The 27,055-nt window shown below is 50.9% G+C and overlaps 3 protein-coding genes across 6 annotated transcripts; all 3 read right to left on the reverse strand.

The window, feature by feature from the left end:
* Nucleotides 6,081-10,331, reverse strand: DPEP3 (dipeptidase 3). The gene is made up of 10 exons (XM_018062177.1): nucleotides 9,945-10,331; nucleotides 9,527-9,653; nucleotides 8,911-9,040; nucleotides 8,681-8,822; nucleotides 8,383-8,449; nucleotides 8,090-8,266; nucleotides 7,714-7,798; nucleotides 7,136-7,211; nucleotides 6,529-6,664; nucleotides 6,081-6,440 (listed from the first exon to the last, which is right to left on the reverse strand). Exons 1-10 carry the CDS (start codon nucleotides 10,208-10,210, stop codon nucleotides 6,201-6,203), a joined length of 1,446 nt encoding a protein of 481 aa, XP_017917666.1. The 5' UTR covers nucleotides 10,211-10,331; the 3' UTR covers nucleotides 6,081-6,200.
* On the reverse strand, nucleotides 10,544-18,030 carry DPEP2 (dipeptidase 2). Of its 4 annotated transcripts, XM_018062179.1 has the most exons (12): nucleotides 17,952-18,030; nucleotides 17,323-17,790; nucleotides 16,759-17,058; nucleotides 16,363-16,489; nucleotides 15,934-16,063; nucleotides 15,705-15,846; nucleotides 15,351-15,420; nucleotides 15,054-15,230; nucleotides 14,361-14,445; nucleotides 13,636-13,711; nucleotides 12,838-12,973; nucleotides 12,335-12,745 (listed from the first exon to the last, which is right to left on the reverse strand). In XM_018062179.1, the coding sequence occupies exons 3-12, from the start codon at nucleotides 16,959-16,961 to the stop codon at nucleotides 12,488-12,490; spliced, it is 1,404 nt and encodes a 467-aa protein (XP_017917668.1). In that variant the 5' UTR covers nucleotides 16,962-17,058; nucleotides 17,323-17,790; nucleotides 17,952-18,030; the 3' UTR covers nucleotides 12,335-12,487. The 4 variants fall into 4 exon arrangements, with proteins under 4 accessions (XP_017917669.1, XP_017917668.1, XP_017917667.1 ...); XM_018062180.1 differs by lacking the exons at nucleotides 12,335-12,745; nucleotides 17,323-17,790 and adding an exon at nucleotides 10,544-10,682; XM_018062178.1 differs by lacking the exon at nucleotides 17,323-17,790.
* LOC106503098 lies at nucleotides 24,889-26,512 on the reverse strand. Its single transcript, XM_013971074.2, has 2 exons — nucleotides 26,410-26,512; nucleotides 24,889-25,354 (listed from the first exon to the last, which is right to left on the reverse strand). Exons 1-2 carry the CDS (start codon nucleotides 26,474-26,476, stop codon nucleotides 25,050-25,052), a joined length of 372 nt encoding a protein of 123 aa, XP_013826528.2. The 5' UTR covers nucleotides 26,477-26,512; the 3' UTR covers nucleotides 24,889-25,049.

The raw sequence follows: 27,055 nt of genomic DNA on the forward strand, positions 1-27,055 counted from the left end.
CGCCCAGGGGCCTCCTCGGCACCCTATCCCCATTTTCATCATCTCTTCCACGTCTTCTCCGCATCCCTGGAAACCAAGGGAGCCCCAGGAAGATCCTATCCCTTCGCCCACCCTCCAGTGTGTCTCTGTTAGAGGCTGCTTGGGGGATCCGTGCCCTTTCACTAGAGGCTGCTTCCTTCTTGGAAGTAAGGACACCCATTCCCCCTCGTCCAGCCCCACGGGCCTCTTCAGACGCTGCATTGGATTCTTTAGCCAAGTTCTTTCATCCCAATTTTATCTTTTTCTGTCTCACCTCCTGGGGATTCCTTTTTGTTATTGTGCAGTCGCTAAGTCATGTCCGACTCTTTGCGACCCTGGGGACTGAAGCAGGCTGCTCTATCCTCCACTGTCTCCCTTTGCTCAAATTCATGTCCATTGAGTTGGTGATGCTATCTACCCAAGCCATTTATTTCTTTACTCTTAATTTTCTTTCACTTTCTACACCATTGCTTCAGATAAGTTTATTCAGGCGGCTTTACTTTAACATCTTTATCTTTCTAGACCGTTCTTTCAGCTATTTCTCTATCAGAAAACCCCAGTGCCCACCTCCATTTTTTTCTCCCTTTTATGACTCAGAGGGTTTTAGAATATCAGAATTAGTGGTATCTTTCCAACCTACTACAGACTTTGCATTCTCTGACCTTTGTCTCTGGGATGGAATCAGGAATCAGTCTCTGGGCCCTGCAGGAGGACCTGGGAGCTGACCTCTATTCTGATCCCTACCCTACTCTCATCCCAGCCAAGGCCTGTTGCTTTGGCCTTTCATGCCACATTCAGTTGCTCACAGTAGCAGCCTTCCAATGAGCTCCCTGCTCATGGTAGAGCCATCTCTTCTTTTAAAAAAAAAAAAAATTTACTTATTTATTTGATTGCACCAGGTCTTCATTGCGGCAGGCCAGAACTTTAGTTGCAGGCATGCAAACTCTTAGGGCATATGTGATCTAGTTCCTTGATCAGAGATCGAACTTGGACCCCCTGCATTGGGAGTATGGAGTCTTAGCTACTAGACCACCAGGGAAGTCCTAAGAGCCACTTCTTTTGAAAAGAAAGCCCAAACTCTTCCCTTGGTCCACAAACCTCTGCTCCATCCGGCCCCTCCAGTCTCTTCAGCTGTCTCTCTCCTCATCCTCTGCCCCAGCCTCAACCTTTATGGCTTCTTCCACTTCCCCAAACTCAAGGGGTTTCTGTGCAGCACCTGTGCCTGACAGGATGCCTTTGTACCCGCCCCCACCCCAGCCATTTACCAAACTCCTTTGTATGGAGGGGGTCTCAGCTTGGAATACTACTTCTTCTCCAGAAAACATCTCTGAAACACACCTCACCTTCCCACCACCCCACTTCATCCTCCTGTGAGGCACTTTCCTTTCATAAGACTCACTGCAGGGAGCAGTGTGTTGGTGGAGATCTTTAATGTTTCTTGTGTGTGGATTTCACACTGGCAGGACCATTTCAGTCTCCTCACCTTGGTATTTTCAGTCTTGGCCCCAACACATCTTTTGACTAAAGAATGAATAGGTGCCTCCTCCTCGGTCTTTCCTGATGCTCCACAAAGGCTCCCCATAGTTCTTACCTGGCCCCCACACCTGACCTCTCTCCTCAGGGGTAGGGTCAGGTGCTATGTGGGGAAGATAGGCTACTATAGTCCAACTGAAACCTTAGACTGTGCAAGACTCTGTAGCTAGGATACAATTTCCCTCGTACAATTGACTGGTCAAGTAGCCTGCACCATTAGGGTACTCATAGGCAAAAATAATAGACAAAAAGAAACAGACATTTGACAAGCACAGACACTTCAAAAGAAAACATCTTAAAGAACAGTCTTTTGTACTCTGTGGGAGAAGGCGAGGGTGGGATGATTTGAGAGAATAGCATTGAAACATGTATATTGTCATATGTGAAACAGATTGCCAGCCCAGCTTCAATGCATGAGACAGGGTGCTCAGGGCTGGTGCACAGGGATGACCCAGAGGGATGGGATGGGGAGGGAGGTGGGAGGGGAGTTCAGGATGGGGGACACATGTACACCCGTGTCTGATTCATGTCAATGTATGGCAAAAACCACCACAATATTGTAAAGTAATTAGCCTCCAATTAAAATAAATAAATTTTAAAAAAAGAAAAAGGAAACATCTATTGGGGAAAGGATCAGAATACATGGATCAAAAATTCAAAACTAGCCTAATAAGCATATTACAAAAGATAAGGTAGAATATTAGCCATATGAAACAAGAAAGTATAAAAAAGAACAAGCAGAGGGGACTTCCCTGGTGGTCCAATGGTTAAAATCTGCCTTGCAATGCAGGTAAAGTGGGTTTGACCCCTGGTCAGGGAACTAAGATCTCACATGCTGCAGGGCAACTGAGCCTGCATGCCACAACTACTGAAGCCTGTGCACTCTACAGACCATGCTTTGCAACAAGAGAAGCCACTTCATGGCAACAAGAGAAAAGCCCCTGAGAGTGGCAACCAAATAATAAATATCTTTTAAAAGAACAAGCAGAAATATAAGGTAAAGAAATATGGCTTCATAACAAATTACCCCCAAAGATAGTGACTTACAGTGATAATCAACAAAAATATTTATTTGCTCACAAATCTGTAAACTGAGTAAGCTTGTCTCTACTCCACATGGCATCACTTGGGGCTGGAGGATTCATTTTGAAAATGATTCATGGGAATTCCCCGTGGGTCCAGTGGTTAGGAGTCCGTGCTTCCACTGCCAGGGGCCCTGGTCAGGAAACAGATCCCACAAGCCGAGGAGCATGAGCAAAAAAAGGATGATTCACATGACCAGTAGATTGTTATTGGCTGTAGGCTAAGAGCTCAGGGGGACTGTGGACCAGGGACACTGGGTCCTTCTCATGTGAACCTCTCCCTGGGCAGCTTGGCTTCCTCATAGTACAGTGGCTACAGTCCATGAGTGAGTAAGCATCCTAAGAAGCAGGACAGTTCCCTGGGCCCAGGCCTGGATGGGCACAACATCACTTCTGCCATATTTTACTGGTCAAGCAGGTACAAAGCCCAGATTCAAGGGATGGGCAGACATAGATTCCATCTTTGGATGGGAGAAGTATCAAAGAAATACAGGACCATGTATAAAAATTACCACAATAGTATGTCAGACAACACAATAGGTGATCTAATAGCAGAAAGTTTTCATTAAGAATGAATCCATAAATTAGAAAGACCAAGTTAAGGAATTCTCCCAAAAGAAGAAAAAGAAAACAAGAAAGATATGAGATAGAAAAAGAAGTTCTACTATCTGCACAATAGGAGTTCCAGAAAAAGAGTAAAACAAAAATGGAGAAAAAGTACAACATGAATGAACCTCGACATTATGTTAACTGTAGGAAGCCAGATAGTATATTCAAAAGCAGAGACATTACTTTGCCAACTAAGGTCCGTCTAGTCAAGGCTATGGTTTTTCCTGTGGTCATGTATGGATATGAGAGTTGAACTGTGAAGAAGGCTGAGCGCCGAAGAATTGATGCATTTGAACTGTGGTGTTGGAGAAGACTCTTGAGAGTCCCTTGGACTGCAAGGAGATCCAACCAGTCCATTCTGAGGTAGATCAACCCTGGGATTTCTTTGGAAGGAATGATGCTAAAGCTGAAGCTCCAGTACTTTGGCCACCTCATGCGAAGAGTTGACTCATTGGAAAAGACTCTGATGCTGGGAGGGATTGGAGGCAGGAGGAAAAGGGGACGGCCGAGGATGAGATGGCTGGATGGCACCACGGACTTGATGGACGTGAGTCTGAGTGAACTCTGGGAGATGGTGATGGACAGGGAGGCCTGGCGTGCTGCGATTCATGGGGTTGCAAAGAGTCAGACACGACTGAGTGACTGAACTGAACTGAACTGAACTGAGGAAGCCAGATACAAAGGTCATGTATTATATGACTCCATTTGTAAGAAACATCCAGAACAGGGAGATACATAGATACAGAGAGAAGATTGGTGGCTGGGGGAATCACAGGATCAGGTGCAACTGCTTAATAGATAGAAGGTTTCCTTTTAGGATGGTCAAAATATTTTGGAACTAGATAGAAGTGGTGGTTGTATGACATTGTGAATGTACTAAATGCCACTGAATTATTCACTTTATTTTTAATTTTTTTAAACTTTATTTTTTATTTATTTGGCTGTGTCAGGTCTTGGACACAGCACTTGGGATCTTCAATGCCATGCGCATGCTTTTAGTTGCAGCATGTAGGTTCCAGTTTCCTGACCAGGGATCAAACCTGGCCTCCCCGGGAAGTCCCCTGTAATTGGTTCTTTTTCATTGCTGTGTTCTCTTCCATGGAGTTAATACCACACCATTGATTTCTCTATTGTTGGGTTATTTTCAGTTTGAAATTACTAAAAATAGTCCTTCTCTAAATATGTTTGTTCATGTCTTTCTGTGCACATGTGTGCAGGCCTTTCTGTTGAGTCTTTAGGGGAGAAAAATGGTTAAATCTTGGGTATATGTGTCTGAATATTCATTAGAAGGACTGATGCTGAAGCTGAAACTCCAATACTTCAGCCACCTGATGCGAAGAGCTGACTCATTGGAAAAGACCCTGATGCTGGGAAAGATTGAAGGCAGGAGAAGGGGATGACAGAGAATGAGACGTTTGGACGGCATCACTGACTCGATGGACATGAGTTTGAGCAAGCTCCGGGAGTTGGTAATGGACAGGGAAGCCTGGTGTGCTGCAGTCCATGGGGTTGCAAAGAGTCAGACACGACTGAGCAACTGAACTGAACTGATATATGTCTTTAACTTTAGTAAATAATGTGGAACAGTTTTTCAAAGCAGGTTGTTTTTTTTTTTAATCAGTTTACACTGCCACCAGCTGGGTATGAGAAAACCTTATGCTACACATCCTTAATAACACCCTATTGTTCATCTGTTGAATTTTAGTTATCTTTTTCTGTGAGTTTTATTTTGCATTTCTCTAGTGATTAGTAAGGTTGGCAGTCTTTTCATTTTCTTATTGGCCACTTGGATATCCTCTTTTGTTAAGTTCCTTTGCACATGTCTTGCCCATTTTTATACTGGCTTGTCTGCCTCTGGATATATACCTTTTGTCAAGTATACATGTTGAAAACTTTCCCCACTCTCTGACTTGTTTTTTTCACTTTCTTTATATTTATTTATTTATTCAGCTGCACCAGGTCTTAGTTGCGGCACAAAGGATCTTTGATCTTCATTGCAGCAGGCAGGATATTTAGTTGCGGGATGCAAACTCTTACTTGCAGCATGTGGGACCTAGTTCCCTAGTGATTGAACCCGGGTTCCCTGCACTGGGAGCCCAGAGTTTTACCCACTGGACCACCAGGGAAGTTCCTGAGATGATACACTTTAAGTGGAAGACTCACTCTCCTAGATATCAATGTGTTTTAATAAATGGAACAGAATTCAAAGAGAGACCCACAAGTGTATAGACACAATTTATAACACAGTTGGCACTGTAGTCTCTCTGCTAATTTAAAGTTCCCATGGAAGGAACTTAGATCTGGCTCTGGCCCACCCTGTGGACTGGGAGAGGAAAGTGACCAAAAGATGGAGGGTCTGTAAGAAGCTGAGCAGAGGTAGACCTGAACAGTTTCTTTTCTTTCTTTCAAGAACTTGATTCCCACCCCTGCCCATTAAAAAAAAATCAGTTTAACAAAAATCAGAGTACCTTATCTGAAAAATCTTCACACGCTTTCTCTCTTGATATTTCCAAACACATTAATTTATTCTATAAATGGTATCCTTTAAAAAATTTTTTTAAAGAACCTTTCAGAGAGAGATTGGGAATGTACCCTCTGTTATACTCCACGATGAGATCAACTCTGAACTTGATTCTTTAGTGCTGTTTTGTGGGCTCAGGCTTTTAGTGTAAGAATAAGGTAAGGTTCTTCTGCCTTTCCAGAGAGAGAGACAAAGCTGGAAGCCAATGGGAACCAAACATACTGGGCAGCTGGGGGTAGAACCTAAGACCCCTCACCAACCAAGAGCCCATCAGACCCAACCCCTTTCCCCATTAAGAAAGGACAGTCACACCTGGCTCTGTTCTTGAAATGTTTATTCTCAGCATAGATGTTTGTGCCTGGATAACTAGAAGGGATACTTCGTGAGACTTTGGGTTATTTCGTCCCCCAGTGACCTCTGGGGGACTAGCCAGGTCACTAGAGCCACAGGAGGAGGACTGAGAAGGTGGCAGCAGCCACAAGGCCTAGAATGAGTTGTGGGGAGGCTTTTGGGGTCCTCTGGAGGGCCTGGTTGGTTAGCCACTTGTTTCTCCCCCGGTGTGTGGCCCGAGGCTTACTCTGACCCTGAGTCAGGAGGTGGGAATGGCACGACCTGCCCACCTGCCTGTTTGGAAATTCATCCTCCAAAGGACTCTGACCTTTGTTTTCCTCTCTCACCTGAAGATGAAAGTCAGCAGTCAGTGGCTTCCACAGTGCCCCGTCACCCGCTGAAGCCACTGAACCCTCTGCGGCCAGCCCAGCATACCTGCTCCACCTGACTGAAGACCCGCAGGAGGTTTCTACGAAGGACGCCCTGAAGCTCTTCCTCCCTCCAGCCTCGCCTCAGCAACTCCTCTACGAGTACCGGGTATGTGGACACGTCCTCCAGCCCCTCGGGGAACCTGCGTGGCCACCAGCTGGCTAACTGTGCTCCTCAGCCCCGATCCTGGCTGAGGACCCAGTGTCGCACCAGCTCCAACCACATGTGGGAAGTTAAAGGCCGTGTTCCTCAGGCTACTGAATGCAACTTTGGAAGCTCCTGGAAGACTGGGCTTCAGCAGCACTTAGCTGCTGAGCAGATGCTCAGCCCACAGCACATCTGCTGGGCCAGCAGTGGAGTATGTGCTGGACAGGTCTTGAGAGGGGGTGGGGTTCTTAACAACTGTGATGCCCTGGAGTGGGAATGGGTCCACTGGACCATAGAGGGACAAGGAGAATCCAGGAAACAGGTCCTGAGAGGGGAAAGATGCCAGGTGGGCTGAAAGACCAGAGTGTAATGGAGGATGAAGGATGGGAGGACCATGGATGGGGAACTGAGACTAAGGGACTCCCCACTGTACCCCAGCCAAGACAAACCCCAGGGAAACACTCACCGGCCAGACCCATCATAACTCCCGCTAATCCCGATGAACTCAGATCCCATGACTGCCCTGATGTGGTCAAAGTGATCTAGGAGATGAGGGTAGTGGTGGGTAGCATGAGGCTGGAGTTAGATCCTGGGACCAGCCCTGGTCTGAGGAAGCTCAGCGTGGCCAGTTCCCCTGCCCAAGGCAATCCAAGACAGGACAGCTGACTCCATGGAGCTCCTAGCCTGCTGTGAGTTCTGGAGTGGCTTCAGGCTAGACACTGGACCCAGAGTAAACCTCAGGGCCTGAACCCCTTAGGACCTTTTCCTGCCTAGGAGCCACCATGCCTCTGGTTCCTTGAGAGCCTGCTCACAGGGCTCTGCCTGTCCTGTCTAGAGATATGGGAGCAAAAGAGAGACCCAGAAGCAGAGGCAGTTGCCTCCCCCCAAACCTGTTGCACTGGTTGGAGCCCCAGATCTGGGTTCAGGGCAGTGAAGAGCTGTGTCTGCTCCCCTAAACTGTTGGGAGGCCTGCCCAGGGCCCAGGGTATGCTAGGCAGCCACAGGCAAAGCTACAACTGCACAAAGAATTGAAGTGGGGCTCACCTGCCACAGTGGACACATTAGCAAACAGGTTACACTGCAGCACCCCCATGGACAGCGACACCATCACAATGCCACCATTCTTCTTCTACATGGATGAACAAAGGAACACTCAGCTTGCCCCTTCTGACCTGACAGCCTGCCACCTATGCCCTGGGGGCCCTGATAAGGCAAATTCGGAGTCCTCACCTGAGGGCCTGGGTGAGGCTTTACCTCTCTTGGCCCCTGGGTGGGAACTGATTTGGCCTTGAGTTCCAGAGATGGGAGAGGGTTAACCAGCAGAGGTCCAAGGATGAGTGAAGACTGGACTGGCAGCTTTGCTCAGAGTCAAGGATCTTTGGATAAAGTCCTGGGTTTGAGGGCTGGGGTGGCCACTCACCAGAAGTTGCAGGATGTCATCAGGAATGTTAAGCATGTTGTCACATACAGCTTTGGCAGCCGAATGGGAGAAGATCACAGGAGCCTTTGACACCTTCAGGGCTTGCTGTGCCAGGGCATGCGACCCATAGGACAAGTCCACCATCATGCCCAGGCGATTCATTTCCTCTATCACCTTCTGCAGGGACAAGTGGAGGATTTTTGGGGGGGGGGGGGGTGGTTGTCAGGAGGGATGCATGTGTGTGCATACCTGTAGGGGGTGGCTGAGGTAGGGTATTGAAAAGGAGTCCTTACCTCACCAAAGCTTGTCAACCCACTGATGTTGGTGTAGAGGAGCTGAAACTTGGTGGAGCTCTCTGCCCTGAAAGACAGCCAGAGGAGGGCAATCTAGCAGGCCACACCTTGGCCAACAGAGCCTGGACATCCAGGCTCTCTGTCCATGCGTTCCACCTCAGAACAGGGTGAGGATTCGGACCAGCTGCTTTCTGGGAGTGTGAGGGACCTGCTGAGAGTCCAGCCTCTATCCTCACCTCTCTGGCACTTTCCCCACCAAGCATCTACCATTCTACTCCAGGCCAGGCAGTCTGCTCACCAGGGCGTGTTGCAGGTAAAGGTGAGCGTCAGGTAGCGAACTCCCAGCAGATAGAAACTGCGCAGCACAGAGAGGCTGCTGTCAAGTGAGTGACCGCCCTCCACGCCAATAAGGCAGGCCAGCTTTTGAGTGCTGTTCAGTCCTAGAAGAAGATAGAGGATCAAGTGGTCAGAGGCCAGGGCTGGAACCACCAGAGTAGCCCCTGACTCCCCTCCCTTCCCCCAGCCTACCTTCGGCTGAAGTCACGAGCTCCAGTTCATTGTAGGAGTCACACATGCGGCGGATGAGGTCAATCTGCTCCAGCGTGAGGCGCACAGCATCCTGGTCCTGAGTCTGGCATGGGGCGTAGGCTGACCAGAACTGGTGGTTGGCCCAGGGGTCCAGAATGAGATTAGGCTGGTCTCAATGCTATAGGCCTGCTACTTACTCCTCCTCAGCCCTCAAGGTACTCACATGGGTCAGTGGCCTGAGTGCAGCACCGCATGACCCTGTGGTACCCTGATGACTATTCAGCTTGCTGCCAGCAGCCCAGTTGAAATCATGACACATCATTGCTTGCTATTTGTCCATGGGCTATGTGAATGCCCCAAGGACAATCCACCATACATATCCTTTGTGGTTTCAGAGCCCCTACCCTCACCAAGGATTCTCCAATCACTTTCTGTGTCTCCACAGAACCTGGGCACCCATGCAGCTGGCCTGTCTTGACCTCCTACACCCCTATACTCACTCCCCAGCAGCCACATGATGGCACATAGTATGTCCTATGTCCGTCAGATCCCTGTCTACCAAGGTTTCTGTGGCCCCCAGATTCCCCAGAGGCCATTATGTGTGTCCCTCTGGTACCTGTGCACCCACGAAGCCATCCCTGAGCTTGTCTAGGTTGGTCTGGCCGAGTCTGAAATTGCGCAGGTTCACACCATGTAGCTTGTTCTGGAAATGCCGTTTCAGGAGCAGCGGCAGGTGGTTGTGGCTGGGGTTGTCAGGACAAAGTAAGAAGAGTAGGGGACATGGCCTCCAGGTCATGGGCCTACCCTGTGCCACCCCACGTCCCCACCTCACACAGATGATAGTCCTGGAGAGCAGCTATCAGTTAGGGGTTTCTACCAGCCACAGTGTAGTGGGGAGGAAGGCGCCCTATGGGGGTGGTGGAGGAGAGGGGTGTGTCAGGGGGCCTTCTCTCTAACCCTTCACGCTCTGGACCTCCTCCCCTGTCCAGGAACGGGTTCAGCGCCCACCAGCCCGCACACCCCCACCTACGCACCCATCCACCAGCCGGAAGTGCCGCATCAGATCCCGCGCGCGCTCCTGGAGACTCAGGCCTCTAGGGGTGCTTGGCGCAGTTGAGGTGCTGGAGGTGGCCGGCCTGGTCAGGGCGCTAGGGGTTCCCCACGTGGTCTGGGCCCTGGGACCGCCTGGGCTGGTCTGGGCGCTGGTTACCAGCCGCAGCAACAGCCAGAGCAGGAGCAGCAGACGCAGCAGAGGCCGCTGGGTGAGCATGTGGGGACGCTCGAGGCCAAGGGGCAGCATTGCTGCACAGGGCCGAGCAGCCGGGCAGAGGCGGGTCTCGAGAGCTAAGAGGAGCGGGTGAGGGGCAGAGGGCGACAGTGGGGTCCCGACCGTCGATGCTGGTGACGCAGCGGCACGGCTTCGTGAGGCAGATTAGCTCCGGGATCCGCAATGCCGCCGCCCAGCGTTGCCGCCAGGGGGCGGTAGGCCCTTACCTCACATCTAGGGTGGCGCCCCATTGGGCCAGGCCAGCCTTTGCCCCGAGCGCCCTCAGGCGGCGCACTGCCGGTTACCTCTGTCCCTGCTTCCTGCCCTGCACCTACTCCTCCCAAGCGCCAGGGGCCTACTGACTGGGGAGGAGGCCAGGGGGTGACTAGGAGGGGCCCAGGAATCTTCCCAATTTCACCTCTAGGCAGACAGGTCGCAAGCCCATGTGGGGTTTTAGCTGCAGGGATATGCCTGCACTCCAACTGGTTAAATATTCCATGAAATTCTGGGAAGAATTAAAATTTAAAAGAGTGAATTAGATCTGTATGTTTTGACTGGCAGAAGAAAAAGATCCCCTATATATTTTTAACAAAAATGAAATTTAAGTATAATATTTATGGGAGGCCATTTTGTTTTAGTGCCTGCTCATTCACTAAGTTGTGTCTGACTTTTCTGTCACCCCATGGACTGTAACCTGCCAGGCCCCTCTGTGCCTGGGATTTCCCAGGCAAGAATACTGGAGTGGGTTGACATTTCCTTCTCCAGGGGATCTTCCCCAGGGATCAAACCCACATCTCTTGCATCTCTTGCATTGACAGGCAGATTCTTTACCACATCTCGCATTAAAATTTACTTCTGGGGACTTCTTCATGGTCCAGTGGTTAAGACTGTGTGCTCCTAATGCAGGGGGCATAGGTTCGTTTTGTAGGGTGTGCCTCCGCCCAGAAAACAAAACAAAAATCCTCCCCCAAATTTACTTCTGTACCTATGTTGACATACACATACACAAAAAAAGACTCTAGAGGACTATACATACTTAACTTTAGTTAATAATAGCCATCTTGGGAAGAGGGTTACCTTGAGTAACCTGCCTTGAGTGGTCTGCCTTGAGTACCTGCTGTCTGAACTGCAGGGTTCCCCACCAAACCGCCCCACTACAGAGAAGGACAGCTCATGCTGATTCCATTTCTGAAACATTTATTTTTGGGAAATGTTTGTGCTTGCATGAAAGGAAACTTTGTGGATGTCTGCATCTGCCAAAGTGACAATGTGTGTTAGTCCCTCAATCGTGTCCGACTCTTTGTGACCCCACGGAATGTAGCCTGCCAGGCTTCTCTGGCCTTGGAATTCTCCAGGCAAGAATACTGGAGTGGATTGCATTTCCTTCTCCAGAGGAACTTCCCAACCCAGGGATTGAACCCTGGTCTCCTGCATCAAAGGCAGATTCTCTACCGTTTGAGCTACAGGGTAGTCCTAACTGTTTTAGGAAGGGGGTTACCTACTCCCTGGTCAATTTATGTCTCATCTTTTTTTTATATTTTTTCTTTAGCTTATTTGGCTGCATAGGGTCTGAGTTGTACATGCGGGACCTTCTAGTTGAGGCATGTGAACTCTTAGTTGCTGCATGTGGGATCTAGTTGCCTGACCAGGGATTGAACCCTGGCCCCCACATTGGGAATGCAGAGTCTTAGCCACTGGACCACCAGGGAAGTCCCTAGTTCATTATCGTTTACGGACTGGGGGAAGATGTAGTGGCTAAGTAGACTGAATGTCTTAGAAAGTCCCTGAGGAGCAGGGGGAGGGATGGGCCCACCTCTAGAGTTGTCCAGCCGTTAGAGGTCTGTGGCCTATTAAGTAGCCTGACATTCTGGCTCTGTCCAAATAGGAACAAAGATCATTTGTGAGCCAGGCAGGTTCTCTTCTTGGGAATCTGAGCCAGAATTCCCTAAAAGATCTCCAGGTGGTAGACTGTGGGTCAGGATTGAGGTGAGCTACTCAGAGGGAATGAGTAAAGTCTGCCTTCCTGCAGCCAGAGCCTCCCACTGTCTTCTCCTGGTGCGGAGCCAAACCCCCTGGGATTCCTCAGGCCACTGCCAGCAGGTCTGCCTTGAGTACCTGCTGTCTGAACTGCAGGGTCCCCCACCAAACAGCAGTGTTGGGGCCTATACCACAGGCCCCACTACAGAGAAGGACAGCTCATGCTGATTCCATTTCTGAAACATTTATTTTTGGGAAATGTTTGTGCTTGCATGAAAGGAAACTTTGTGGATGTCTGCATCTGCCAAAGTGACATCTGGCAGGATTAATGGATCACCAGAGCCAAAGAATGAGGACCAGGAAGGCAGCAATAACTGTGAGGCCTGGGGCTGTGTTGGGGGAAGATTTTGAGAATGACCGCATAGTTGACAAAATAGGATTCCCATGCCTTGGAGTTCTGCTTAGTCTCTGGTCTTGAGCCAGATTCTCTCTCTGTTGCAGATGTGAGAGCACGGAGCGGCAGGAGCTCCCCAGCTGCTCATCTGGGAACTCATCCTCCGAGGGACTCTGTCCCTTGTTTTCCTCCCGAACCTGGAGGCGTTAGTCAGTGGGCAGCAGCTCCCACAGCAACCCCTCCACACACACACACCTGCTCAGAGCCGCTCTGCCCCAGCCCAGCATACCTGCTCTACCCGGCTGAAGACCCGCAGCAGATTTCCGCGAAGGACGCCCCAGAGCTCTTCCTCACTCCAGCCTCGCCTCAGCAACTCCTCTATGAGTACTGGGTATGTGGACACGTCCTCCAGACCCTGTGGGAACCTGCGTGGCCACCAGCCAGCTAGCCAGCTATTGGGCCTCAGACCTGCCCCCTGGTCCTGAGTCAGAACCAGTGTCCTGTGTGTGCAGGGTCCACTGAACCCCAGCCCTGGTCAAATATGGGAAATGGAGACTTGGAGAGAGTAAATGATTCAAGCCTGCTCTTCATCCTTCAGAAGAAGAGCCCTAAAGCTCCTTGAATATTCATCAAAATTCTTTGAATTGAACTATTAAGATCTATGCCTTTCACTGAACGCAAACTTTTCCATCTGTTTGTAAAAAGAAGAAAAGCTTTTGAAGAACTGGGTTGACCCCCTTGCATGCACAGACCCAACTGCAGGCAAAGAAGATGGTTAGCCCACCCTAACCATCTGCTAAGAGTCTGCTTAGAGGCCATGGGTCTGCTGGCACTGGCTGGGTGCAGATGCTGGGCAGATAAGGTCTGTCTGGTTGGGTTAGCCAAATATGATGGTCTAGAGTAGGGCCAATGGGATGCAGATAGACAAGAGAGCCCAGCAAACAGACCCTGGGAGAGGGGAGATACCAGTGGGGCCAGCAGACCTGAGGCTATGGTCAAGGCCATGAGGACCATAGTATGGTGGGCACCATGGCTATGAAAGCCCGTGACACATCAACCCAAGACAAGCCCACATGGATGCACTCACCGGCCAGCCCCATCATAATCTCCTCCAATCCCGATGAACTTGGATCCAATGACGGCCCTGATGTGGTCAAAGTGATCTGAAGGATGGAAAGTCAGCAGTGTGGGACTTCCAGGGTTGGGGGCGGGTGGTAAGGACTGGCCTCTGTTGATTCCCCTTCTTGCAGCCTGTAGGCCAGACAGGCCAATTCCTTCATGGCCTGGCACCCAGAGCACCAAGTAGAGAGCCCTGAGGTTTGGTCTGAAGTGATCCTGGCTGGTTCCAGACTGGACTTCAGATTTGGAGTGGACCTCAGAGCCACCCATTTGGGCCAAGATTCACTCTGCCTCTCAGTTCCCTTGAGAACCTGTGAGGTAGCCTCTCCATGAGTGGTGAGAAATGAACAAGAAAACAACTGACAGAGACCCCAGAGACCTATGGAGCTGCCCAGTCCCTTGACCAGAGGCACAGGCAATGTGCTCTGGAGCCCCTGCAGAGGTGCAGATGGGCAGCACACGGACTCTTTGTCTGACTGCCTCCCGGATATCCATCAGCATCCGTTTCAATTCCATGGCTCCAGTTCCACATGGCACCAAGAACTGTGTACTCTTCATTATTGGGCTTGGGGGAGCAATGTCTATTGCCAACAGTGGGTCAAACCCCTGGGGCACTTCTGAGGTCCTCCTCAAATTTGGGCCCTGCTTCGGGTCCAAATCAGAACTGTTCAGAGAGCCCGGGGTGAGGCTTACCTGCCACAGTAGACACGTTGGCTAGCGGGTTGCACTGTAACACCCCCACGGACAAAGACACCATCACGATGCCACCGTTGTTCTTCTGCAGGGTTGGACAATGGACATTTGACTTGGCCCCTGGCACAACCACCTGCCTCTTCACTCTCTCAGCCCTCTGAGGAAGGTGTTCAGTCCTGGCTTTGAAATCAGAGACGTCTCCTCTCTGGGTTTGTGTGAATGGGGGAGCCTCAGCTCTGGGTCTGGGTGGTGTCTTGGCACTTGGTTTGTGGGTTTGGAGGAGTATTTTTATTTATTCTTTTAGCTGCACCGTGTCTTAGTTGTGGCATGTGGGATCCTCCATCTTACTTGTCACATGCGGGATCTTCTGTTGTGGCAGGCAAGGTCTTTAGTTGCAACATGTGAGCTATCAGTTGCGGTGGGTGGGATCTATCGACCAGGGATGGAACCCGGACCCCCTACATTGGGAGCACAGAGTCTTAGCCACTGGATCACCAGGGAGGTTCTCGAGGAATGTTTACCACCTAGAACCCCCACCTAGAGTTCAAGAGTTCAGGGGCTGTGGTTCGTGCGTTTGGGGGCAGAAGATCTTTAACCTGGGGTTTGAGGAAATTGAGGGAGCAGAAGCTCAGGTTCAAGGGCTCCTGGTTTGAATGTCTTGCTTTAGGTTTGCAGGCAAGGGCAGTCTCTCACCAAAAGCTGTAGGATGTCATCAGGAACATTCCGGGTGCTCTTGCACACAGCCCGGGCAGCCGAGTGGGAGAAGATCACAGGTGCCTGTGATACTTCTAGGGCTCGTCGTGCCACGGCATCTGAGACATGGGACAAGTCCACCATCATGCCCAGACGGTTCATTTCTGCCACCACCTTCTGCAGGGATGGGTTGGGGAGAGGGTGTCAGGGCTGCATTTGTCTTAGGTGCGTTTATCTGGAGGGACCAGGTGGGGCTGTGCATTCACATGGGGCAGGGTATAGGGCCAGGGTCCTCACCTCACCGAAGCTGGTCAGCCCACTGACATCTCTGTAGAAGGGGTGGATGCCTTTAGCTGAGCTCTCTGCCCTGCAGGGTGGCCAGGAGGCAGTCTGACTGGTGGTCATGACTCAGCTACAAGAAGCTAGACAGAGGTTCCATCGAGCCCTCTACACCTGCAACTCCCCTGGAGCAAGAGGAGGGGCCCAAGCAGGACTGTGTGTGGCAGTAGGAGGGCTCTTCTGGAGATCCAGTCTTGCTTTGTAGACCTCCCTACTCCAGGTAGTCCCAGGGGTGAAGCTTGGTGTGGGCCCCAGCATGATCTTGGGCAGATCCCTGCCTCACTGGGCCCATACCATCTGCACCAAGCTCACCAGGGTGTGTTGCAGGTGTGCGTGAGTGTCAGGTAGCGCACACCCAGCACATAGAAGGCACGCAAGACGGAGAGGCTGCTGTCCAGTGAGTGGCCACCCTCCACACCAATGAGGCAAGCCAACTTTCGGGTACCATTCAGAGCTGGGGGCAGGTGGGGCAGATTGTCATTGTCAGAGACATGGGTAACCTAATCAAGCCCCTGACACCCACCACCACCCATCCATCTACCTTTAACTGAGGTCACAAGCTCCAGCTCAGAATAGGAGGCACACATGCGGTGGATGAGATCAATCTGCTCTAGGGTGAGGCGCACAGCATCCCGTTCCTGGGTCTGGCATGGGACGTAGGCTGACCAGAACTGAGGGAAGGCCAGGGGATGGTTTGGGTAGGGGTTCCTTTAGAACTTCCTGGGCTTCTCTCCGCCTCCACAGCTGGTGCAGCACTCCCTGTGCCCAATGTCACATGTGATGCATGGCTTGTTCTGTGGTACTTGGATGCCCCTTATGTTGATTCACTGTGACCCCTCTTAGCCCCCAGCATCCTTGTCATGGCACTTTCTAGGTTGCTATGGTAACTGAGTTCCGATGTCACTAACCCTCCCAAATTCCCCCACATTCCCCCAGAGCCATGGTGGCACCTTGTGTGTCCCCTTGGTACCTGGGCACCCACGAGACCATCTTTAAGCCTGTCCAAGCTGGTCTGGCCATGGCTGAAATTGCGCAGATTAACATCTTGTAGGCCCTTGCGGTTAAACTGCCTCAGGACCAGGGGCATGTCGTTGTGGCTGGAGGGAGGTCAAGGCAAATGGGTGGGCTCCTTCGGGCTCGGGCCAGCCAGGGGATTCCCCCACCTCACACTGTCACATAGACTAGCTGAGGCCTGGGCTGAGGGGGTTCCCACCAGAGAGGGAGTGACAGAAGAGGAGAAGGGCACCCATGGATGATGGAGAGGACACCCAGGGGTGGCGTGAGGGAGCCGCCCCACTAGCTCTGCATGCTCTGGACTTCCTCACCTGCCCAGGGCTGGGCTGGGCCCCCACCATCCCCCACGCACCCATCCACAAGCGGGAAGTCCCGCATCAGGGCCCGCGCACGCTCCCCCAGACTCAGTGTGCTGGAGGTGTCCAGACTGGTCAGGGCGATAGGGGCATCCGGTGCTGTTTGGGCGCGGGTTACCAGCTGCAACAGCAGCCACAGCAGGAGCAGCAGAGGCCGCTGGGTGAGCATGTGGGGATGTTCGAGGCCCCCACTTGGCATGCTGCGCAGGGCCGGGCAGGCGGGCAGAGGCTGGTCTGAGAGCGGTGGGGGTGCTGGGGTTCTGCCAGTTGACACAGATCACGCAGTAGCGCGGCCTCTGGGAGAGGGGCATGGAGGGAGGGGATACAGAGTCACAGGACCCTGCGACCCCTGTGCAGAGAGCTGTAATATGCAAAGCCCGGGTGCCATGGGGGCCCGAACTACCCTCCTGCCCTCTGCTAAGAGGCTGCTCTTGTGGGCTAACTTGGCCTCCACTTTGGGCCCATTCCCCTCCCATCTCGGGTTCCCTCTGCCCCCGCCCCTCTCCCGACCCCTCTATTCTGAGGGGGCTGCCCTAAATTGCTCTCCCCCTGCCTCTAACCTTGCTGTCCAAGAGAGAGATCAGGTCGCTTCTGTCAGAGAGTGGCCTTCAGCCCCAGGCAGCCCCTCCCAGGAGCACAGCTTGTCCCCATCTGTCTGCAGCCTGCCCCGCCCACCCCAGGGCCTTGTGCCAGTGTCTCTGTCTCCATTGATCTCGGCTCCCAGTTTCCATGTGCTGGGCCACGAGGGGTGGGTGTGAGGGAGGAGATAGTTTTTAGAAATGGAGGGTTAACCTTGTGGGTTCTAGATTCAGGAAAGGCCCCTCTGCCCCCGACCTTCTGTCTCCCACTATTTGACACCCCAGCGTGCGTGACCATTCTCAGGGGACTTCAGCCAGCAACTGGGAATTGTCAGGGGCACCCCTCCCCCATTTCCCCCAGTCACCCTCTGGAAAGAGCGCCTTCAGGAGTTGCTGCACTTCTCTAGGGCCTCACTTGAGGAACTTGGGTGATGTGAACTGAACAACCATCTGGGAAAAGTCAAGGACCCTTTTACTCAACAGAGCAAGAACCCAGTTAGTAGGCTATTAAGTGGAAGGAATTGAAGTCACTTCCATGGCAGGAGATTCCCCACCCCAGGAAGTTTCCTCCCAGAGTTGTGGGCTGACCTGCTGGCCAGGATCCCTCCTACCTCAGTGTGGAATGCCTGGCGTCTGGGCTCTGCTGCTACAGTCGCTGTATCTCGTGGCTCTTGTGGGTCTAGCTCTCCCAGAAACCTCAAGGTCTAAGTTCCTGTGCTTGCTCTGAGGCCCCACCCCATTCCTCATTTCTAGTTTCAGGCCCTCACCCTAGCTGACTCCTCTAGGAACAGCTCCCCTCCCACCACCACCACACACATACACTGGGGATGTGCCTTCTTACAGAAGCTCAGCCACTGAGATGCTTTCGGAACCTTGCCCAAACTTCTGCTCTGATCCTTGGCGGCCCATGGAGCTGTTTGGCCTTTGGAACCTTTCCCGGGTGGCAGAAGTGACTAGCTCAGAGGTAGGGAGTCTGAGTGCTGGAGACCCTAGAAATCTCTCTAAAAATGAAATGAGTAAAACTCTTCCAGCAGAACTAGAGGTCCTGGGCTACCTGGGAGGGGAAGGGTCCCTGCTTGTGTATATTTCAAGGCTCATGTATATTGAATTTGACATTGCCCAGTGCCTACAGGCCAGAAGGAAGGGCACAGTGGTAGTGCTATGTTGGAGGTGAGTCTGCTCCTTGCTCACTGCAGCTGGAGGGTTCTCTAGGCAGCCCGCCTGCAGAGTGTGGGTCCCCTAGGGCTCTGCTTCTGAGTACAGCATGGTGTATCCCTGTCCTGGGCACCCAAACTCACACCTGACTCCTTTCCCTCCCCTTGCTGGTCAGCAGGCCCCACAGTCACTCTCACAGTGGGGAGAGGGAGGAGAAATTCTTGGGCTGGTTTCCAGGCCAAAAAAAAAATGAGTTTGGGGGATAAACAGTTCATTCCACTCTTGATAGACCTCCAGGAAGTGCAGACAAACAGCAGCTGCTGACAGAGGAATGAAAAGAGAGACTTTAGCCTTTTTTTTTTTTTCTTTCTTTTTTTAGCTATTCTGTGGGGACCAGATGTCTAGACAGGCTGTTTTGACCTAGAGAAGGTAGGCACCATTACTGTAGAAGATTAGCCAGGCAACAACGTTTCTGTAATGTTCAGCTTCAGTCCTTAAACAGGCTGGCACTGGTGGCCATGGCCTTGAGGTGACCATATAAAGCTGATTATGGAAACACACACACATGTACATTCTTATATACTCAGGGGCATGGGACTACTCACACCCAAGCAGCAAGCAGATTTTAGCCAACAAGGTGACGTGTTGTTCCCTTAATCTCACCCAAAGCATCTTCATGCCCTGTCCCCACCAGGGGGAAACGAGCACACTAGCAAAGTCTTGTCCTCTAGGATCCCCCCGGACACAGGGACAGTTTGGGGGCAGAGGTTGTGACAAAAGTTTCCCAGGTGCTGCCGACAATGGGCAGAAGTGAAAAGAGGATGGAGGCAGAGAAGCCCAGGGCCTGGCTCCAGAGCTGACCTGAATGTCATCCATGATACCCTCTACTCTCTGCCCACCCCTCCCCTTTCAGGGCATCTTCAAGTTCTGCTGATTCAACCTCCAAACAGCTTCCGGGTATGTCTCCTTTCCATGCCCACCGTTCCTTTCCCAGTACAGGTCATTTTCATCTCTCACCTCCTTCTGGTCTCCCCATCTCCAGTTCATTTCCCACAGAGCAGGCATACCCTGTCTCGCTTTGAAAAATCTGGTGCCATCCTCCTGCCCAAAGTTTTTCTGTGGCTTCTTGTTGCTCCTAAACCTTGTATTCCTTTATTTGGCTTTCAAGTCCTGGGGAGTCTGCCCTCACCTGCTTCTCCAGTTTCAACAAATAACACAAACCTCTAAGATCCCCTGGAGAAGGAAATGGCAGTCCACTCCAGTATTCTTGCCTGGAAAATCCCATGGACAGAGGAGCCTGGTGTGCTACTGTCCACAGGGTCCCAAGAGTTGGACATGTCTTAGCGACTAAACCACCACCACCACCACTCTGCCCCCTATTTTCTGGCCACACCAGCCATGCTGCCCCTCAGCCTCTAAATGGTGGCGCTGTTGAGGCAGGGCCAGGGGAGGAAATCTTGCCATCAGGAAGGGCTGAACATACCATGGAGAACTCTGCTAAATCCAAACCCTCTTTGGCAACTTACCCTCTCTAAAAACAGGGGCATGAGTGAACCTCTCAGACTGCTCAGGTTCAGGTTTTGCTGGGACCTCTCCCTCTTCCTCCCCACCCCACCCTGCCCCAGCAGTCAGAAGTGGTTGCCCCTGTTGGAGCTGGCAAGTGAACTCAGTAAGGCCACGACCACCACATTCTGGCACCTGGCACCACACTTGAGCACAGCAAGCACTTGACCAGCATCCAGTGAAGAGTGAGTTGACTGGGAGCGTGGGAGGCTGCTGCCTTCCCTTCCTTCCCAGAACACGGAGATGTGACAGCCAGTGGCAGTGCATCCAGGGAGCCAGAGTTAACTGTGTGCCCAGAGCTATGCTGCCGGTTAGTAGCCCATAGTACATTCAGTCTTCACAATGGCCCACTAGGTAGGTTTTTACCAGCCTCATTTTTTTCTCTGATTGATATTTCTTTTTTGTTTTAAAATTGAATTATAGTTGATTTGGGCTTCCCTGGTGGCTCAGATGGTAAAGAATCTGCCTGCAATACAAGAGCCCCAGGTTTGATCTCCTTGGCTCAGGAAGATCCCCTGGAGAAGGGAATGGCTACCCACTCCGGTATTCTTGCCTGGAGGATTCCATGGACAGAGGAGCCTGGCGGCTATAGTCCACGGGTTCGCAAAGAGTCAGACACAACTGAGCGACTAACACTTTTACTTTTTCACTATGGTTGATTTACAAAGTTGTGTCGTTTCAGGTTACAGCAAGGTGATTCAGCCACACATGCACACACAGATATGTGTGTGTATATATTTTTTCTTTTTCAGATTCTTTTCCTTTATGTGTTGGTGTGATGTTTAGTCACTAAGTTGTGTCTGACTCTTTTGTGACCCCATGGACTGTAACCTGCCAGGCTCCTCTGTCCATGGGATTTCCCAGGGAAGAATACTGGAGTGGGTTGCCATATCCTTCTCCAGGGGATCTTCCTGACCCAGGGATGGAACCTGCATCTCCTGCATTGGCAGGCAGGTTCTTTACTCCTGAGCCACCAGGGAAGCCTCTTTTCCCTTAGAGTTTATTACAAAATACTGAATATTGTTCCCTGTGCTATACAGTAGGTCCTTGTTAGTTGTGTTTTATATACAGTAGTGTGTATATGTTAATCCCAAGCTCCTTATTTATCCCCATGCCTCCCATTTGGGGGAAGCTTGTAAGGACAATGGAATTAAGATTCTATGAAGGAGAAATATTTTAGTCTTCTGTTGTCTGGGCTCTGGGACCCCAAGCCAGACCTACTCAGACTTTGTCTCTTTTAGCTCATCCTCTGTGTGTGCTCCAGGCCCTGACAGGCCAGAGCTCTGAAGAATGACAGGCAGCTGTTTGGTCAAGTCTGCCATGTCTGACTGCATACCTCCTGTTCACCGCTGCCGGGCTCACCAGGGTTGACTCTTGTCTTCAGTGGGGAAAGTTCATGGTTCATAAGGCAGGCACCTGGGGAAGCCAGCAGTGGTAGGCAGAGTAGCCCACTGGCCCTGGAGTAGAACCTACCTGCCTTAAACCTGGCTGAGAAGGACAGGTGTGGGGAGACCAGCTGCTGGGCAGGCACATGATCACAGTAGTGCCCTCCTGGCAAGTCAGATAGTTCTTTGGACGTCTCGACTTCCAGCTGCTCCCTCTCTTGAGGAGAATGCCTTCCATTCATCTCTTTGTCCTGATATCCTTTGCTGATTACCTGCCGGTGCTGGCCTTTTGCTGAGGTGTGCAGTGAGAGGGCTGGACGAGTCTCCAGTGATCAATCACATGTGCTGGCATAACACACAGAAGAGTTGGCTATGGGGGCGCCAGGTGCTGGGAGCCGGCCCCGAGCAAGCAATCGTTTGCTCGACAACACACGTGATTGCTCATTTAGCCTCGAGTTCAGACTTGTTGTCTCTTTCCTGCTCATCTCTGAGGCCTGTCAGACCTGTCCTCCACAACACCATGCTGCACATAGCACGCCCTGCCCCAGACCCGCCCGCCCCGCTCCCTGCTTTCATACGGGGAGCTTGCCCTCCTCTGCCTGACTTCCAGTGCTTGCCAAACTAGCTCACCCTGTGAAGCTGACCACCTGAGTCCTCACTGATTCCAAATCTGGCTGAGCATAGGCTCCATCTGAGAAGTTTTTATTTCTTTTTACCTAGTAGGGAAAATGTTCAAACATATGAAAAAGTAGAGAGAAGAGTATATTGAACCCCTTTGTACCCATTGCTTAGCTTCAACAGTTATCAACTAATGCCCTATCTTATTTCATTTATACCTTACCCATCCACTTTTGCAGAATATTTTAAAGCAAATCAGACATTTATTTCATCCACATTTAAGGTTGCATCTCTAAAAGACAGGTGTGTTAGTCACTCAGTCATGTCTGACTCTTTGTGACCCCAAGGACTCTAGCCCACTAGGCTCTTCTGTCCATGAGATTCTCCAGGCAAGAAAACTGGAGTGGTTGCCAGTTTCTTCTCCAGCGGAACTTCCTGAGGGGCTCTTTTTAAAAGTCAGATCCTGGCAAAGGATCTAAATAGACATTTTCCTGAAGAAGACATACAGATGGCCAAGAGGTATATGAAAATGTGCTGAGCCTCACTAACCTTCGGGGAAATGCAAATCAAAACCACAATGACTTGTCACCTCACACCTGTTAGGATGGCTGTTATCAAAAAAAGAAAACAATTGTTGGAGAGGACCTGAAGAGAAGGGAACCCTTGCACACTGTTGGTGGGAATTAAATTGGTGCAATCACTATGGAAAATATTTTGAAGGTGCCTCAAAAAAATTAAAAATAAGACTATCAGATGATTTAGCAGTTCCATTTCTGGGCATTTGTCCAAAAGTAACAAAAACACTAACTCAAGATATATGCACCCCCATGTTCACTGCAACATTATTTACAATAACCAAATACGGAAGCCACCTAAGTGTCCATCATGGATGAGTGGATAAAGAAGATGTGGAATGGGGGTTCAGGATGGGGAATACATGTACACCCATGGCTGATTCATGTGAATGTATGGCAAAACCACCACAATATTATAAAGTACTTAGCCTCCAATTAAAAGAAAATTTAAAAGTAGCTAAAAAAAAAAAAAAGATGTGGTATATACATCTGATTCGCTGATGAGAAAGATGGGCCTGATATACAGGCCCAAACCCTGTAATCTTTCTTCTCTCCTAATATTCCCCTGCCCCAACTCTCCAGGATCAACTGTCCTCTTAACTGCTGAAAGAGGCGTTCCACCAGTAACATCCAGCAACTCACTGCCATGGCACACAGCAGTCAGAGTGGCCTTTCTAGCACCTGCATCAGATCACTTCATTCCCCTGCTCAAATCCTTTCTGCAACTTCCCATCACACTTAAGAGCCACACTCTTCAGTATGGCTGATGAGGCCTAGTATGATCTGGCCTGTTCCTACTTCTCCAACCACATCTTTCATTCTCTTTCCTCCCTGGTCACACTGGCCCTTCTGCCAGTTCTAGTACAGGCCAGCCTCACTCCTACTTCAAGGTCTTTGTGCTTGCCATGTCCTCCTTCAGAAATTCTCTTCCCAGCTCCTCACAGGATTCTTTCACTCGCATCTCCACTGAAATGTCATCTCCTCAAAGAAGCCTTCCCTTACTACCTAGTATAACATAGCAACCCCTCATCACTCTACCCCATTATCCTGTTCTACTTTTCTGTATAGCAATTATAATTACTTGAAATTATTGTTTGTATCTTCTTTTAGGTTGTGGGTGCCATGAGAAGAGGGTGTTCGATCATCTCACTCACTGAAACATCTCAAGCAACCAGCACAGCGGCTGGTATATAACGGGTACATGTGTACTTGCTAAGTTGCTTCAGTCATGTCCGACTCTTTGCAGCCCAATGGACTGTAGCTCACCAGGCTCCTCTGTCTCCAGGCAGGAATACCGAAGTGGGTTGCCATGCTCTTCTCCAGGGGATCTTCCAAAAAAAGGGGGTTGAAACTGCATTTCTTAGGTCTCCTGCATTGGCAGGCAGGTTCTTTACCACTAGCACCACCTGGGTACTCAGTAAGTATTTGTTGAATAAATGGATCGACAGATGGAATGACATCTTCCCAGTCCTTCCTCTTTTCTCCTTACACACACACACACACACACACACACACACACACACACACACACACACACACACACCCAGGGAAGTACTCATCAGGCTCCACATTTCTTAAAGAACCTGCCTACATCCTGCCCCAATTTGCACAAGTGTCATTGCAGAAGCCTCATAGGTAGAAAGACCAAGGGTCTTTTTAGAGGTAGAAGTTCTCAAAGGACCAGGAGCCCCCTGTGGGAATATACTTAAAGGAAACAGGGAGGTTTGGGACCTGGTCTTAGATAAGTTGGATTTCAAGTCAGACACTATTACAGAAAAACATTTTATTGAGCAGTAAGGGATCCCGCTGGGGCCAGAAAGGGCTGGGAATAAAGGAGCATGTGAGCCTCGGGGAGGGGTTGCTGCCACTTGACTCTCGATCATGCTCTTGCTCCAGGGAGCAGGTCTTCCTGGGTCTCTTTATCCTGCCTCCTGATCCAAGGCAGGAGGCTTTTTGGGAAGTCATACATTGCTTCTTTCAGTTTGGAAAAGCCCAGCTCCCCTTGGTGTGTAGTGGTGGCAGCTGGCCAATGGCTCAGGCAGGAGCCTGTGTGGTAGACAGGGCCCCTGCAAAGGCTACTCCACACTTCTCTCTGCTCCTGGGTCCTCCTTGGCTCACCGTGTGCAGATTATTCTTTCTTCTGCTCACAGAGGGGCTCCTGAGAATTGAGCAGAGGAACATCAGGTTTTCTTCCAGGCCAGCTTCAGTCCTGGGATGTTCAGAGCAGACTCTCAACCCTGTTTCTGAGGTTCCTTGCTCATGGCCATTTAGTGTGGAAGGAGGCTCCTGGTTGAGGAAGGAAGGCTCAGACAGAATGGCGCACGTTCTAATCTGTGGCAGTGGGGGTCACTGCAGGAAGCAGCATTTGCTGCCCTTAGGCAGTTAAACCATCGCCCTCTTTTCAGAGTGTGGCTCAGCTGGCAAGCTTCTGCGGGGTCAGCCTCCTGCCACCATGCTGCAGTCGCTGAATTCTGGGGCTGGAGCAACTGAGGTCTTTATCCGACTCCGCCAGAGCTCGCTGTCTCTTGGGAGTGCGGCTGAGGACTGGCTTCTCTGCTTCCACCTTGGCTGGGGTGGCCACAGGAGCATCCCCATAGGCCTGGTAGCCACCGACCAGGCAGTATGTGTCCCCATGCCAGCCTGCCTGTGTTTCTCCATGCCCTCGGTAGAGGACATGGCAGTGACCAGGTGTAGGAGGGAAAATGGGAGCCAGAGCTGCTGCAAAGAAAACAGTTGATCAGTCGCTTCTGCTGTACACAGTCTCCTGCTGGAATTTCCCCCTCTCACCTCTCTCCCAGTTTCTGGCTGAAGCCCTTTAGTCTGCTTGATATCCAAAACACACCCTCTGCCCATCACCCCATGAGTCCCTAGAGAAGGAACATTGGCTGCCAAAGCAATTCCTAGAGCCTGTGACTGCAGCCGATGAGGAACTCTGTTTGCCGTTTCCAGAGAAAACTTGAAAATAATTGCAATCAGGATCCCCTCCTCTCCCTTCCACACCAGAGAAAATATTCCTTAAGGTCTGTCTTTAATGGAAATGCATTTCAAGTTTTGGGAAAAGGAGTCTAATTTGGTAAGAACCCCTCCCACCTTGGCAACCCCTCCTGCGCCCCATTTATATTGCCTGTTTCATCCACACTGAACTCTAGCCCTCTGATACTTTTATCTAGATTAGAAAATACTGAGGCAGAGTGACCAGGAGATTCAGAACCAGATTGTGGGTACCAAGTCTAGACTCGCATCAGCCTCCTGGGACACCATCTCCTCAGCCTTCCAGTCTTATTAGCATTTCATCACTCCCCTGGGTTCTTCTGGTCTTTCCCTCAATACCACACCACTCTTTCCCCCAGTATGCAGCAGCTCAGTCTGGAATGTGTCCTAGGGGACCCATGTAGCTGTCCCCATAACTGCACGAAGGTGCCTGGGCTTGAAGGTGCAGTTCAAGAGCACCCCTCTTCCTCAAACTGCTCCATTTATCATTTGCCGACAAAAATGCACTTGCCTCTTGCTAAGAGGCCAATCAGGAAAGGATCTGAATGGAAGCGTCCTGTAGCCCAAAGAGGAAGGCTACATTTAAAGACCAGGACCTTCCTGCTCACTTGCCCAGGGCTTATCCTCAGCAATGAGCACTGTGGGTCTCTGAAGGTGCCCCAGGGCACTCGTTGGGAAAGTGCTGAGATGTGTGTGTGGGCAAGCCCAAAAGGAACACGTGGTGGCCAGGTGAGGCTGTGTGTACACAACACCTCTTATACAGATGTCCAGTCTCAGCCTACCTGCTGTGTTGCCCTCCCAGGGGAGAGAGGACAAGTTAGAGTGAATATAGAAGATTCGATCAGACATTCTCTCTTACACAGCCAAAGACCGCTACCTGGTAGAGGACTGGTAGGGAAGTTTCTCCGAGAGTAGCATGTTTGTGCAGTTACCCTGCCATGGAAACTGTGATAAGGGCTGTGAGGTCATCACTACCCAGTGAGGTCATATAAGGAACCTGTGACTTGAGGGGCAGGCTGCAGGCTCTTGGGGTTTTTTGGAGGAGAGCAGAGTGAAGGCAGAGAGGCACCTTGCCTGGCCCCTCACACCTGGGCCTCCCCACACGCGCCCTAGTCTAGTAGCCACACCCCCTGGGAAGTATGCCTGTGGGCTGGCACAGCCCCTGGTGCCATGGGTGGGCAAGAGAAACCCACATTCTGAGATTGGCTTGAGAGGCAAAATTGACCTAAGAGACACTAGGCTGTATGGTACTAACCCAAAGAGAGACAGAGATTTGTGTGGACTGGGGAATTGGGGAAGGTTGCTTGGCAGTGGGCCTGAAGGACTAGTGAGATATGGACCCATGGGGAAGAGTGGGGAGTCATACCAGTTTGAAAGAATAAAAGCAAAGACACACTCTTCTCGACCTTGTTCTACCCCAAATATAAA

This window comes from Capra hircus, chromosome 18 (assembly GCF_001704415.2).
Source record: "Capra hircus breed San Clemente chromosome 18, ASM170441v1, whole genome shotgun sequence".
NCBI classification, from domain to species: domain Eukaryota; kingdom Metazoa; phylum Chordata; class Mammalia; order Artiodactyla; family Bovidae; genus Capra; species Capra hircus.

Bases quoted from the DNA above. Each gene is read 5' to 3' on its own strand.
- DPEP3 (XM_018062177.1), bottom strand. From the start codon at position 10,210: ATGCTGCCCCTTGGCCTCGAGCGTCCCCACATGCTCACCCAGCGGCCT. The intron at 8,823-8,910 runs GTAGGCTGGGGG...ATCTTCTTCTAG, and splicing joins GCTCGTGACTTCAGCCGAAG to GACTGAACAGCACTCAAAAG. The intron at 8,450-8,680 runs GTGAGCAGACTG...GCTGTCTTTCAG, and splicing joins TTTACCTGCAACACGCCCTG to GGCAGAGAGCTCCACCAAGT.
- LOC106503098 (XM_013971074.2), bottom strand. From the start codon at position 26,476: ATGTCTGATCGAATCTTCTATATTCACTCTAACTTGTCCTCTCTCCCC. The intron at 25,355-26,409 runs GTAGGCTGAGAC...TTTTCTTTGCAG, and splicing joins CTGGGAGGGCAACACAGCAG to CAGCTCTGGCTCCCATTTTC.
- DPEP2 (XM_018062178.1), bottom strand. From the start codon at position 16,961: ATGCCAAGTGGGGGCCTCGAACATCCCCACATGCTCACCCAGCGGCCT. The intron at 16,064-16,362 runs GTACCAAGGGGA...GCCTTCCCTCAG, and splicing joins ATGGTCTCGTGGGTGCCCAG to TTCTGGTCAGCCTACGTCCC. The intron at 15,231-15,350 runs GTGAGGACCCTG...CCATCCCTGCAG, and splicing joins GGCTGACCAGCTTCGGTGAG to AAGGTGGTGGCAGAAATGAA.